The 15,287-nt window shown below is 35.8% G+C and overlaps 3 protein-coding genes across 3 annotated transcripts; all 3 read right to left on the minus strand.

The window, feature by feature from the left end:
* Positions 1-115: 115 nt before the first annotated feature.
* LOC131659116 (glutathione S-transferase T3-like) lies at positions 116-718 on the minus strand. The gene has a single exon (XM_058928355.1). The coding sequence runs from the start codon at positions 716-718 to the stop codon at positions 116-118; it is 603 nt and encodes a 200-aa protein (XP_058784338.1).
* An 858-nt stretch (positions 719-1,576) lies between these two features.
* On the minus strand, positions 1,577-4,191 carry LOC131644626 (probable CoA ligase CCL10). Its single transcript, XM_058915179.1, has 6 exons — positions 3,041-4,191; positions 2,745-2,940; positions 2,516-2,661; positions 2,341-2,408; positions 2,100-2,202; positions 1,577-1,966 (listed from the first exon to the last, which is right to left on the minus strand). The coding sequence occupies exons 1-6, from the start codon at positions 4,073-4,075 to the stop codon at positions 1,844-1,846; spliced, it is 1,671 nt and encodes a 556-aa protein (XP_058771162.1). The 5' UTR covers positions 4,076-4,191; the 3' UTR covers positions 1,577-1,843.
* Positions 4,192-13,139: 8,948 nt separating this feature from the next.
* Positions 13,140-14,165, minus strand: LOC131659124 (probable disease resistance protein At5g66900). The gene has a single exon (XM_058928360.1). It carries the CDS (start codon positions 14,163-14,165, stop codon positions 13,140-13,142), a length of 1,026 nt encoding a protein of 341 aa, XP_058784343.1.
* Between the last annotated feature and the right edge of the window lie 1,122 nt (positions 14,166-15,287).

Raw genomic sequence — 15,287 nt, forward strand, 5'->3', positions numbered from 1 at the left:
CCATTGGTGATGATGAGTTAAACTCATAACTTGAAGGTGTATCCGGGTTATCCGATGATGCCTCACTAGCATAAGTCTTTGTTATTTTTGAAGAACTTCCAATCGATTCTCCCATTCATTTAGGTTCATCTTTTAACAATCGCCATGCGTACTCAAGATTGAATGTTGTACCTTGATCCTGAGCAAAAAATGCATTTGCAGCGGCCATGATATCGTTCTCCGATGTCCCACTTTTCTTTCCATTAACAGCTTGTTTGTAACACCCAACAAAATTTTGAACCAAGCTATTTATTCGATGCCATCGGCACTTTAATTGTCCCTTTAACTTTTCCCGCGATTGCCCACGATACTCGTTATAATTGGCAGCGACTCTTACCCAAAATCTTTCAGCCTTTTGATCAACTCCCACAATTGGATCCTTTGAAACATTGAGCCATGATTGGATAAGTAGTATATCCTCATCCCTTGTAAAGTGCTCTCGAGATTTTTTTTTAACAACAACCCTTTCTTCTTTTTCAGTGCCAACTTGAGTAGAAAATGGTGGAACTTGAGTAGAAAATGGTGGAACTTGAGTAGAAAATGGTTGAGTAGAAAACGGTGGAACTTGAGTAGAAAATGGTGGCATCGGTGGAATTTGAGAATTTTGAGGATTAGGATTTTGATAATTTTGCATGAAATTGAACATAAGTTGTTGATAATGAAAATGATTAGGATCCATTTGACCTAAACAATTGTAATTTGAAGTAAAACAAAAATGAAAATTTGAGCTAAAATGCTGAAATTGTGAGAGGGAAATTTGAAATTGAAGAGAAAATAAAAGTGTTGGTAAAATTTGTGTTGGTTAATTTTTTTCACAAAACTATATTTATAACAAAAAATAACTTAAAAAAAAAAAAACTAGCCGTTACCAACGGCTACATTTAATATTAAAATATTAAAATAATGAAAGAACCGTTGTATGCTATTAATCCGATGGCCAGGTGGAGTTAGCATGCCAAGAAAAAGTTGTCTTCAAATGTTTGCCATGCTGGCAAACCCATGTGAAGAACCACCGCTGGAGGTGGTCTAAGTTATTATAACTTACTACAAATCTAGACCATTGATTCTTCTTAATCTAATGGATAAAAATAATAAGTAATTAAATGTGGAGAGAGAAAACTATTACTTATTATTTTTAACCGTTAGATTGAGAAGAATCAATGGTATAGATTTGGAGTAAGTTATAATAACTTACTCCTGGAGTAAATATATCCCTCCTCTATATATATAATTTTTTTAAGTAAAATTTGTTAAAAAGATGCTTTTATAAAAAAAAATATTTTAAAAGATAAGTGAATCATTTAATTTAAAAATTTAATTTAAAAAGTAAATAAAGCCTATTAATCTATTTAAAAAAAATGACAAAAATATAAATAAAAAGTAGGCAGGCAAGTCCGCTGCACACCAATCCGCCATCTTAGTTGGGCGGACATGATTTTTATGCTCATTTTACTTGCCGCGCTTGTCCGTCCCGCTTATTTTTTGACAGATTTAAGACGGAGCGGGCGACCTGCTTTGCCACACTTAATTCCGATCCTTAATGTGTAAACTAATTTAGTATCACCATTAAATAAGAATTGAGAACTTTGTATTTATGAATATATGCCCGAGTTAAAAAATAAAGGTTCTCAGCATTTTCTTTTTTTTGAATGCCATGGTTCTCAGTACATGACTCTTATTTTTCTACAAGCAAAAAAAACATAGCACTCCTTCTAGAAAACATATCTGTCATCCGTGATACATGTTATGAAGTGACCAGAACCTTCATAATATGTAGATCAGAGTCTTCCAAGGCATTAACACCCTATAACTTTGATATCTTTTGTCTATCCAAAATTACAAGATCCTTTCTTAAGATCTTTCCAGTGGGTGACTTTGGAATTCTCTCTATAAAAGTCACTCGCCGCAACCTTTTGTATGGTGCAACCTGGACAAAGGAAATGAATCAATTCAGAAAACAAGCAACCTTCAAACTCTTGTATTTGCTACCTTCACAAGTATTGGTTTGTGACAGAAAGAAGACAACATGATTTATAATCTACTTCTTATTCCTAACTTACCTGTTTTGCCACAAACTTCAGAATGTCCTCTTGGGTTATCGAGCTATTGGGTGAGCGAATAACAAAAGCCACCGGAACCTCACCAGCTTTGGCATCAGGGGATCTGATTTGAAATTGACACCAACAAGTCCATATGAGTCAATATTATTTCTTTCCAAAAACGAGGTGGTAAGTAAAATAGTGTTAATCCTCTTCAGAGAAAACAATGAGAGTATAGAATCTACATAAAAATATGACTTACGGGATCACTCCAGCATCAGAAATTTCAGGGTGAGAAACCAGTAAATCTTCAAGCTCAGCAGGCGCCACCTACATAATGGAAATGAGCAGTTTAGTAAGCTAAATTCACTAAGTTGATGGGCAGAACACACATTATTACTTTATCTATGATTATATTCAATAAATTTGTATCATACTTGATATCCGCTACATTTGATAAGCTCTTTTATTCGATCCACAACAAATAGCTGCCCTTTTTCATCAAAATATCCAAGATCTCCGGTAATCAACCAACCCTCATCATTAATGGTCTGTTTTGTTGCTTCTGGATTGTTAAAGTATCCTGAAAAAAATATGCAGAATAAGATTCCAATCAGAATCAAATTAATTTAAATGCAAACTAGATAAGTAGTAGATCAATCTTACCTTTCATCATAATAGGTCCTCTAAACCAAATTTCCCCTAATTGATTGGGTGGAAGAGGCTTAAATGTTTCCAAACTAACAATTCGAGATTCTACATTTGGAACTAGCGTTCCAGTTGATCCTAAACCAGAAACAAACCATTCCTGGTGTGGATTTTCATAGGAAATAAGTCCACATGCTTCCGTCATGCCATAACCCTGCCACAATTATCACACACAACATATATAATGTATTCATATCACAATCAAATACAAATATAGTGAATGACAAGTAGTACTATATTTTTCTTAACTATACCTGAATGATTTCAACTTGGGGTAGAATCTTAGAACACTCTTGCATCACATCTTTCCCCAAAGGAGCAGCCCCTCCGGCGAGTTGTTTCAGCGAAGACAAGTCATAACTGCTCACAACGTCACGATGCTTGATCAGCTCCATCATCACCGGTGGAGCAACGTACAAATGCGTCACCCTAAACTTTTGGATAGCTGCCAAAGTCTTCTCCAGTTCAAATCTAGCCATCGATACAACCATATCCCCTCTCCGCAGCTGCGTGTACGTTATCATTCCCAATCCCAATACATGATGCATTGGCGCCAAACATAAGAACACATTCTTCCCTTCCCCGTAGTGTTCCTGATCCGCTACTCCCGCCAACGCGGCCGCTATGAAGTTTCGGTGAGTCAGCATCACTCCCTTACTTCTCCCGGTGGTTCCCGAAGAGTATAGGATCACCGCCACGTCGGACTGCGAAACAACACTGTTTGCATGCATCTCGTCGGGGCTGTTGTTTAACTCTCTGATAAGATCCTTGAAGTCCCAAACCAAAGAACTGAATATTTTCGAGGATAATACTCTGGTTGAAGAATCGTCAAGCAATATTGAAGGTAAATCTAAGGGTACTTGTTCGATTTTGTGTAGAAGCTCTGATACGGTAACGACGATTTTCGGTTTGGAATCTTGGATTTGCTTGGTGAGTTCGGAGACGGTGTATAAAGGACTACAGGTGGTGGCAATAGCACCTATGGAAACTATAGCTAAGAAGCAGACAGGGAAGCGTATGGAGTTAGCTGCGAATAGAAAAACGACGTCGCCTTGTTGGACGCCGAGGCGGAGTAAGGAGCGGGAGAGGGCGGTGACTTGTGTTTCAAGTTGGCGGAAGGTAAGGGAGTCACCAGTTTGGGCGTCGGCGAGGGCGATGGTGTCGATGACGGAGGAAGTGGATTGGAAGAGGAAGGTGGTTAGGGAGAGATTAGGATCGGTGGGAAGGTGGATTGGTTGTCTTGGTGAGTAATACGTCATCGTTTTGGGGTCGAAGCAGTTTTTCGCCATTAATGTTAAGTTTGTTAGTGTTGTTGTTGTTGATGATGAAAAGTTGTGTGTGTAATTTGTTGAACTTGATGTTGTTTTTGTTATTGGAAGTGAAGTGTGAATTCAATGTTTCTTAATTTGTCATGATCTTAAATCCAAATCATATTCAAGTAATATTGGCTCACCAAAGTTGAATTTATTCAATAATCAATGGCGGCTTCACTCACTGTGAATTATAGTTTATTTAAAATGCCGCCAAAAATGAAGTTGAATAGTATTATGATAATACATGCAATTGGCAAGATGCTTACTTACTTCATTTCACCCTGCTATTATAAAAGACAATCAAACATCTGAACATAAAGTATACACTTTTAAAATCAATTTTGACTTCAACATACACTTTGAGACTTTTGATTAGTTTTTTTAGTAAAATTGATTTTTATCTCTAGAATGGTAGCAATTCGTTTTTCAAGTAAGATCAATTAGACTTTGATTTGCTTATAAAAAAAAAAAGACTTTGATTATCTTATCCTCCATTATTGTTACTTATAGTTTTCTTATAAAAAAAAATTAGGAACTAGAAATGAATGTGAGGTGGTGTTTACATGTGTTTTTTTTTTTATAAAAATAATCACGAGTTTAGTGTATTTGTGAGATTAACTTGAAAAATCTCACGAGCAATTTGAGTGAAGTATTTGTATGAAAAGTAGTCTATCTGAATTAAATGTAACTGATTGCATAACGACAACATAAATGCAAATCTTAACTGAAGAAAAACTTTGATAAATGACAAGTATATAAAATGTAATAAATGACATTAAACAAAAAGTAAAGACGGGAGACAGTAAAGACATATGTTTTATTTAAGGAAACAAAAACATAATGAAAAGAAAGAATGTAGATTCATACATTGTTCCTCACAAATTGTTTTGCTCTTTGACTCAGGCACTTCAATTATAAAGAGAGAATGTATGGAACTTTGTGACCTCTATTACAATGTATGAGTATGCTACTTATACTAGTCTAAAATAATCGCCGACGATAGTTATATCTTCAAATGGACGACACGTCTTCACATGCAGTTTATCCTTCTGAAATGCCTCCCCGTCATCAGGCTTCAAAAATTGCTGAAATATCCAATTTCCTACGTTCGTAACTGCTCAGAGTCATTAACTACTTCTTCAAACCGTCTGATGTGATACTCATCGACGCTCATTTCTTCAACTGACTCTTTGACTTAAAAGAGTGATCCTACTCTTGTGTATCTATTATTGTGATTCTTCCAGACCATGTCTATCATGTTTGTCAAGACTTCCCAATCGAAGGGATTGTTTCTGTCGAAGCATGTTAATTAATGCTACCAACACTTAGCATTTCTCAACGAGCTATCATTTATTAGATTCCTTTTAGCTGGAATTTACAGGCTATAACAAATGCCCCCCAAAATTGTCACTTTCGATCATATGTGTCAGATGGATGAAAGGTGACTTTTTGTAACTACTTCGACACAGTTTACAATAGCCTGCACACGCCACGTCACACCAATGGGATTTTCTCAATAATCATGATTAACTTTACAACAAACTGTCATGTCAGACCGTGCCTATGAAAGACTAATCATTAGCCCATATTTCCTAAGAGGTTAATTAGCCACTAATACTAATAAAATTTAAAAGAATAAATCTTTTAAATTTTCAGAAAATCATCTTTTCCCACAACTTTGCGCCATATATCGGCTCACATCGTGCCACTTGTCCACTTTTGGAGGGAAAACTGAAACGTTTACTCTTCTTTCCTTTTGCTATTTAAGCGTTTTTCGTCAACTCTTATTCTCTTCCTCCATTTCCTCTCCAAAAACAAAGAAACTGAAAAAACCCTGAAGAGCTTAAAAGAGTCATGTCATCTTCTTCACACACTTTCTTCCCCAATTTTTTTGAGAGAACAATAATGGCTCCTCAATGTGCTTCCTGACTTGCTCTACACTTGCCTTTTGCTGCTGAAATCGATGAATCCATCATCATTGATGATCACACCCATGTGCCATAACCTCCCATGGAAGAAGATAAAAGAACGATTTGGTATTCCACATCGTTAATACCTTACTCCATAGCATGTACCATTTTAAAATTTATGGGCCCTCTTCCTAGACACATTAAGAAATCCTTTATTCAGAAAGATTTCTTTCCCAGATTCCCTTTGTGTAAATCTTGATCAACCTTTTGACTTTAGTTTCATGAAAAATAATGTATTTAGGGTGTCTCCTTCCAATGACGATAACTTAGCATATATCACATGGTTAGACAGGGTTCAACAAAAGAAACAACATGCATGTAAAGACCAAGGTATCTCTGACATGATACAACTCTCTACTCTCTAGAGTAAGGCCTAGTGTTAACCCTCATATGCTTCTTGCTGTCATGTGTTTCTGGGAAACCAGCACCAACACATTTCACCTCCCTTGTGGAATGATAACTCCCACCCTTTTTAACATTACTGCTATTATTTGTATTAAACCAATCATGATACATTTTGAACGCTCCAGAGTCACCAATACCACACCTGACTATATCTTTATAAAGGACGATTCCTTTTCATTAAGGAGCAATGTGGTTCGTTTGACACAGTGGGAGCTTACGAACACATAACTTTTCTTACTGACTGGTTCTCCCATTATTTTTTTGTTCCAAATCTATTCAAGTGGCCAAAAATTTGTCCTTCTTGCCACTCTTCTGCATGAGAATGTCGATGTTTGCCTTGGAAAATTCATCGTGTATGGGCCTTGTGAGTCCTTGGGGTTAACTGATAGTTACCTCATAGAGAGAACCAACCTTGAAATCCTTCAAGTGGATGGTCTTGTTTACCTCTTGCAGCTCTGGCTCAATGTCACTTTTGAATCCTCACTGAAGGCCAGTATTCCCCCTAACCTAGAGGCCTGCTTTGAAGGTTCTAGGTTTGCCCAACTCACTCCTGATGATGGTAAAATTGCTTCTCAAAAGGTTTTTGGTGCTTACATCGACCTCTTTTATAAAGGCAAGACTTTTGTTTCGACCATGGCACCCTTTGTCAATCGTCAATGTGGACCTAATTGGTTCAGGAAACCATGTCCACACCCCCTCGCAAAGAAGAGAGAGAAATTAAAAACATCTTGCTTGATTGGAGCAACTTATTCAAGTAATCCATGTGGATGTGAGCTAGTCTCCTATGACATAGCCAAGATTCATCCTCGTTAATCATGGGACATACATTATTTGATGGAATTTTATTTAAATTCATTATGTAGGTATTTCCACTTCTTGAGCTTCTAAAAAGAGTTTGGTTTGATTTAGTTTTATGACTTTGCAACCAAAATAGTCAATCGTTACAGTGTTACCTTTATCACATAATTGACTTATACTAAGTAAACCATGCTCCAACCCTTTAACCAAGAGAATTCCCCAACTGTTGGACCGAGGGACTTACCAACAGTGTCACACCTTAGAACTTTTCCTTTATTATTATCTCCATAAGAGACAAATCCTCTTTATTTAGGAAAGAAGGTGGAGAATAAGGTTTTATCACCTATCTTATGCTTTGAACAGGTGTTATCAAGATACCTTTTGGTGTTTGAGACTATAAAGTATTTTTGCAAAGAAAGGGTTAGGTCTTAACTTTAGGTACTCATATTATCTTGGTTCTTTTGCTTTTTGTTTCATAAACATTCTTCTTATTTTTCTTAGAGATATAGGCATTTATAGAGGAAGATAGATTTCTGATTTGGGTTCACACTATTTTTCGTAAAAATATGAAGAAAGATGCCCTTTTTTCCGCTCATGAATTTTCTTAATGAAACAGAACATAGAAATGTGTCCTTCTTTACTATAGTAGTTGAATTTTAAGGTTTTACAATGGGAAGTGGTTTTGGAATTACAAATGTTATCAAAAATTTTACTATTATTATTCAGTTCATAGACGAGGTCAAATTTGTTGTAAGAGAATCTTTGATTTTCTAACAAAAGATTCAAGCTATCTTCTCCTTTGGTGAACTTGACAAGTGCTTTTTGAAGATCAAAATTTTCTTTTTTTCTTCAAATTATCATATTTGTTACACTTGTTAGGTTCATCATCTTTGTTTGAAGTGGATGGACTTTGAACTGGATCATTCTGTCTCTCTTCAAGGATTTATATTTCTCTTTCAAGGTTTTTATTTTTAAGTTCAAGAGAGGAAATAATATCCTTGGATGTGGAGATAATTTGTTCCATTACAAATACGGAAAAAGATTATGATAGGAGAAGTAAGAGGTTACCTTATCGTCTTGATGATTTGTCATGACAGAAATACTGACTTCTTCTTCTTCTTCTTCATTGTCTTAGAATTCCATATCATTGTCTTCCCATGCAACATAAGCTTTATTTCCCTTTTTATGAGGATCTGTTAATTTTTTTTGATATGCATTTTTAGCTAGGGGACAATATAACATGATGTGTCCTTTCTTTTTTGCAACTGTAGCATGTTGGAATTGATGGTGTTTTTCCCTCATCTTTTTCTTGCTTTTCTTTTTTCTTCTTATTATTCTTTAAGAATATTTTGAAGTTCTTAACGATAAGAGGCATGTTACAATCAGAGTCATATTCTTCGGCCTTGGATGCTAGACTTTTGTTTTTATTTTCTCCTTCTTCATTTATGGCAAGTCTTTTTAGTTCTATCTCATGTTCCTGTAATTTTCCAAATCAAGTGTGGGTATCCTTATTTACCAAATCACTAGATTCACAAATCGTAATGAATTTAGCTTGTCAGCTACGATTTAGACATCTAAGAATTTTTATGACTAGTTCCTTATTTGAAAATGTTTTCCCTAGAGTTCGCATATGAATAATGAAATGGGTGAATCATGTTTGCATTTAACTTATGTGGTGTTTAGGTTTCATTATGAAAAGATCATTCTCATGGGTTAATGTTCCCAACCTTGTCCTTTTTACCTTAGTATTTCCTAAATGAATAATTCGGAGGATGTCCCACTTTTTTTTTTGTAGTTTTGCAGTGATAAACTTGAAAAAGCCCATTAAGACCAAGATCGTCAGTGATGACAGTTTTCACTTTCAAGTTGCACCGTGTAGGAACAAAAGGGAACTGCCTTTAACTTCAACATTATCAACTTCGTGTGTAAGCAAAAATGGACCTTCCTTCACAACCTTCTAAATACCACGATCCATTAAAGAATTAGAGTTTGTTTAGTGAAGAAATCAAAGTCATTTCCTTTTAGGACGATTAGTCTTTAACATGAGTTAAATTCTAATGCCATTTCTTGGACAAGTTACTCCTAGCACAAGAGGGAGATGAATTGTGGTCTTTAAAATTTGTGAGTAATTTGAAATTTTTTGACTTAAAAACAACAAATTATGTTAGTAAAGCAAAATCTATGAGAGAAAAGCAACGGAAAGAAAATAAAGAAATAAAGTAAATGATAAAATTTAATAGATTGGGTTAGAGAGATGACACCTAGACTTATACAGGTTTGACCGATTGTTGGCCTAGTCCTATCCCTAAGAGATCTTCTTGAGAGTTCCACTAAAACTTGAGTTTTTATAGGTAATGCCCACAAACCTTTTATACAAGCGAATTGAGAGATTGCACACAAGATAATTCCCTCAACCAAAAGACAAATTTTACATGGGCTGAGCTCGTGAACTAAGCAGGGATTTTACCAACTGATTGCCATAACCTAACAAAACTTTTACTAGACTGAATTTTATAACTAAAAAGAGATTTTTAATGATTAATCTTAAGAACCAAACTGTAACCTTCTATAGTATTGCACTCTTGAAATAAAATAATGGCACGACAATTATACAAAATTTTCCTCACTAGTACTACCTCCGTTCCTTTTTATAAGAGAAAATTCACTTTTTAGATTCATTGAATAATCAATGTATCTAGTCTATAAAAAGACCAAATACATTAGTTATTCAATGAACCTAAAAAATGACTTGTCTCTTATAAAAAGGAACGGAGGTAGTAGTTTTCACTTACAAGACACTAATACAACTTTTGTGAAGAGAAAATATTAAAGAGTGAAGAGAAGAGTAATAAAATAGTAAGAAATAGGATAACACATGATTTTGGTGGAATTTCGAATGACGAGATGCCTTATTTATATTAGAGAAAATTAGTCTAAAAAATGAAATAGTACATGGGCCAAATTAATGGGATAATCAATTAGGCTAATCTATTATAAAGCATCAATAATCGATTGCTCAAGCCAAAAATGGAAGGTTTTGATATTTAACTGTTATCAATCATCAAAAGATTGTCCCATTTGATTTTAAACTCAACCAAACAAAATACAATTGATTAGGTTATTCGTCTAATGAATTATTTAGATGGAAAAAAGCTTCCACTCAATCAGACACTCCCCTAATTAGTTGGCTAGGCACTAAAACCATTTTTAGGTGATTTTATCAAATAAAGAGAGTACTTACAACCTTTTAGGTGTATGTATGTGAGTTGACTTAGTATCTTAGGAGTTACTTTCCTACTTTCACAAGACTCTGGTCACTTAGAGATACACGAGCAGACGAGCTTTCACATTTTCTCTCTTTCACAACTCTGAAACATTTAATTCCTTGTCAGATACACCGATCTTACAAGCACTTCACTAGAATCTTGATCTTTTACTTGATGAGGCTGGAAATGCCTTCACCTTAATTAGTGTCATCAGAGAGTTGGAAAGATATCACCACCAACTTTAACAAGCATTAACATTGTCGTCATCAAAACACCAACACATTCAACAACCTTAGGATAGTTAGAGTTATAATTGCAAACACATAGATCCACAAATGGCATAGTCCCTTCTGATAGAGGGGAAAAGTACTAAAGGAATTGGTACATAAAGACACGCTTACTGGTGAACGCCAACTCAAAAAAAGGCTACGAAGATAATTTTTAGTAAGTGAATATGGGATCGATCCTCTTTTATTGAATATATTTTTTGTGTTTTTACCTTCTAACATATCTATTATTAGTTTGCAGACAAAATGAAATTTTATAAAATAAAGACTCGGTTCGTTCATCTCCTTATGGATGCTATCAATTCTCCAGCTACTAGTAGGGTTCAAACTACAGAGCCCCTTGTTGGATTAGTTACCTTTTTCTTACTCATCATGGTACAAGTAGAGGTATGCGGTTCTTCCAACTAGATAACAGTGGAAGATGCTCCATGCTCATCACCGCTTGTGGCTGGGGGAAGTTCGACCATTATTCCTGAGTTGTAGGTGCCTCGGGAGGAAATGATGCTCGTCTTATGACTTTAAAGCTTGAGCAAGACTTAGGGGAACCTGGCTCTATAGAAGGGGCATCACCATATTTGATGTCCTTGCCCTCTTGCTTCTTTTCATCCCTGGTCCAAGAACGGTCGGGGCGAACATGGATTCTATTTTTTAAGAGGAATACACATACTTTTTTTAGCAATGTTAAAGTTGTCCGCCATAAGTAATTAGTCGATCTGGCATAATATAATCGAAAGGCATTGACCTATTTACTGTGGTGTTCTTAGTACACAATCACGAGTTTAGTTCACTTAAGAGACTAAATCGAAAAATCTCAAGGACAATTTCTGTAGAAAAAGGATACAATGAAAAGTATTTTTGATTTGCATTTAAATGTTTGAATAGTAACAATCTGGATGTAAACAGTAAACCTTGGATAAAGATGATAGACAATAAACAAGGCAAATGACATTTAACATAAATGCTTTGGCTACAAAAGACTTAAAAAAAAGCAAGAGAGAGGATAGAGCCTGCAAGATATACTACTAAAATGGGATTTTGGTGCTTTAGTTTTATATAGAATAAATGGGATTTTGGTACTTTAGTTCTATAGAGAATAAATGAGATTTTGCAACCATGATTACATGCACGAGCCTATATGATATATTACTAAAATGATAACCCTCGACAACGATCATTTCCTTAGTAATCGACGCGTATCCCCTTACGTGTGCTTCAAACTCCTAACTTGTTTCCACGCATTCTTAGTGTTGAAACAACTGCAAACCCACAATCAATTTGATAACTTCCTTTGAAACCTTCTAACCGCCTCTGTCGAGAGTTTTTACTTCCATAGGGTTATCGAGACATCATTGGTTTGATTGAATCTTTGAAAATATGCTAAGTCCTTAACATCTGATCAACGTGTCGAACTTGACACTTTGTTGAAGGTTGGATTTACGCAAACCTTTTCGAGATTCTGGACATGTTTTGAAGAGAGAGTGATCCTAATATTTTGGATATGTTCCTTAGAATTTTCTAAACCACGTCTACCACATTAGTTGAACCCTCTTGGTCGACGTAGTCAATGTGTCGAAGAATGAGTCTTTTCACACTTAGTTGTTTTTAACTAGTTTGCTATCACTCTTTGTCGAATCATTTAGAGAGAATTTTTAGTCTAACATGATCATCTTGGCCTTTGATGTTGCTCGGAGGGGAGAGGTCTTATTTCTCGACCGTATTTAAAGAGAAAAAGAAGTTTCTAAAGAACGTGTCCGTGCTATTACAATTGAGAAAGATCGGAACCTAAAAGAGCTCAGAGACGTCTAGCCTACTTTTGGGGATAAGGCATGCTATTGGACCTTTGAGGTATCATGACACACTAGTTGAGCAAGCACAATCACTAATATGAGAAGTGAAGAAGAAATATAAAGCTCTAGCCCTTTCTGATAGGAAGCTAATCCTACAAGACTATCAATTTAGGGTTCAACAATTAAAAGAGATAGACATTAAAATAAACTAAGAAAATAGAGATAAAAAATAAACTTTGATTTCTTTCCTTGATCCCAAATGTCTCTATGAGACTACATTATATAAGACTCTTCATGAATAATAATAACATAAAAGCCCAAACACTACTAAAAGCCCAATAACAATACTAATAATATAAGTTCTATTATTACCCATCTAACTAATATAATACCCTTCTATCATTGCCGCGGGGTTCACATGAACCTTGTCCTCAAGGTTCGAAAATAAATATGAGAGTGGAGATATTGTTCCCGGATCCCATTGGAGAACTTTCAGTGTTGCATCAGCTTTCAATAAACTCGGTCGCCTATGTTGAGCCAAAGCAACTGCCAAATGCTTCTTCTACCTTCAGAGAAGCCAATTCCCGCAAACCTTGCTCAACAAAATGAATGTTCTTGATCTTTCCCGCACCAGAAAGTTCATTCAGGCCTGTTTCTGTTGCAACTTTCCTTGTAGCTATGACATTAATCAAATTCCTGGTGATTAAATCATGGACAATGGCCATAGCTTTTATACCATCTTCAGCCCACATATCAATGAGGACGGTAACAGGAATCCTCTGGTCTTCAGGAAAAAATCCCATATCCATGAAGCACTCCTTCTGATTGATATCCTCCAATATATCCAAGCTTTGTTGAAGGAAACAAAGCAAGTTAATAGTAGTAATATTAAATTCCAGAATGGATTGACTCTGTAAAAACTCTTTCATATTTTTCCACTTCTCAAAAGGCTGCTGACAAAGTGATCCAGCAATGACCTGAAGCGCTAGCGGCGAACCCTTACAAGCTCTCACAATCTCGCGAACAAGATTTTGATCAGGCATGTATGAGCTATTGTGATTCAATTGCGCGAAGTGATGGAAAAGGGACTCTGCAGGACCATAATCGAGCGGATCCAATTGGCATGGGGTGCCAAATCTTCTGAATGCAACCCTTGAAGTCACCAAAATCTTATAATCTAACATTTGGAATTTGAACTTCTCAACAAAGCCTTCCGGGTTAGGCCAAACATAATCCAAGACTAACAGTATTGGTTTTCTACCAAAACGCCTCAAAAGAAGTCTCAATCGGGTAACTGCTTCTTCATCGGTTTGAAACTCAGGCACACGACATCCACAATGCTCAAATAGTGTCTGTATAATGTTCTTCAAGTTGGGATTGTATGAGACAGTAACAAAGAAAATGTTTCCACCAAATTTGCCTTTGATTTGTGGATGCCAACACCGCTTCTTAGCAAGAATGCTTTTACCAGAACCACCCAAACCAGTCAAAACAAGCACAGAAACACCATCTTTAACCAATTCCATCTTCAACTTATTCAGAGGCTCAACCATTCCCAAACACTACTAAAGGCGTCCCAGCTTGTCGATGAGTACCTTTGAGACCATTGAAACCACCATTGAAGAGCTCGACCTCTCAATTCTGGAACAATGCTTGCTACTTTTTCTTCTTCTGGTATTCTATTTGTAACAAAATATTTTTCAGTACACAAAATCCACCAATAACAATCGTCACATCCATTGTATATGGAAATATTCATCTTCAATACTAGGCAAGAGATTGAAAATGAAAGCACCAATTGATAGGAAGCTAATCCTATCAAGACTATCAATTTAGGGTTCAACAATTAAAAGAGATAGACATTAAAATAAACTAAGAAAATAGAGATAAAAAATAAACTTTGATTTCTTTCCTTGATCCCAAATGTCTCTATGAGACTACATTATATAAGACTCTTCATGAATAATAATAACATAAAAGCCCAAACACTACTAAAAGCCCAATAACTATACTAATAATATAAGTTCTATTATTACCCATCTAACTAATATAATACCCTTCTATCACTTTCACAAACAACACTGACCATGTTTGATGTCGCTCTCACTAAGGCAAACAAGGCACCAGATTCTTCCCGTAAAATGGTCGAGGAGCTGAGGGAATCTTTGAAAGTGGCCTGAGAAGGTTGGAGTTAGACTGAGGATGAATTTTAAAGGATGCATCTCGTAACTATTTCCTTTACTAAGGAATATGTGAAGGTAATAGAAGAAAATTTCTCTATCGTGCATGTTTCTTTCAATAATACATTGCACTAGGTGGAACATATTTGCTGCGAGCCTTCCATAAGGCCAGAAGAGTGAAGGACCAATAAAAAAGCAATGGAACATCTAGTACAATACAAGTAGACTCATTTTCCCTCTAAGCAGACAACCCTTTCCGCGAGGACCCTGCCTACCATCCAAATCAATCTAACGGTTGGCCACAATCTACGCCTTATTACACATATTCAATTTCTAACCGCTTCCTCTATTTAAAGAAGGAAGCATTCCATTTCTCAAGTATTCAAATACTTTCTCATTTAAACGCAACTTTTCACTATCATATTGACTTAAGTGTTGCACTATTAACCTGGTAGGTCAGCCCCCCCTGCATCGCATGAGAAGTTCATAACCCCA

The sequence above is a fragment of the Vicia villosa genome, linkage group LG1, assembly GCF_029867415.1.
Source record: "Vicia villosa cultivar HV-30 ecotype Madison, WI linkage group LG1, Vvil1.0, whole genome shotgun sequence".
NCBI classification, from domain to species: Eukaryota; Viridiplantae; Streptophyta; class Magnoliopsida; order Fabales; family Fabaceae; genus Vicia; species Vicia villosa.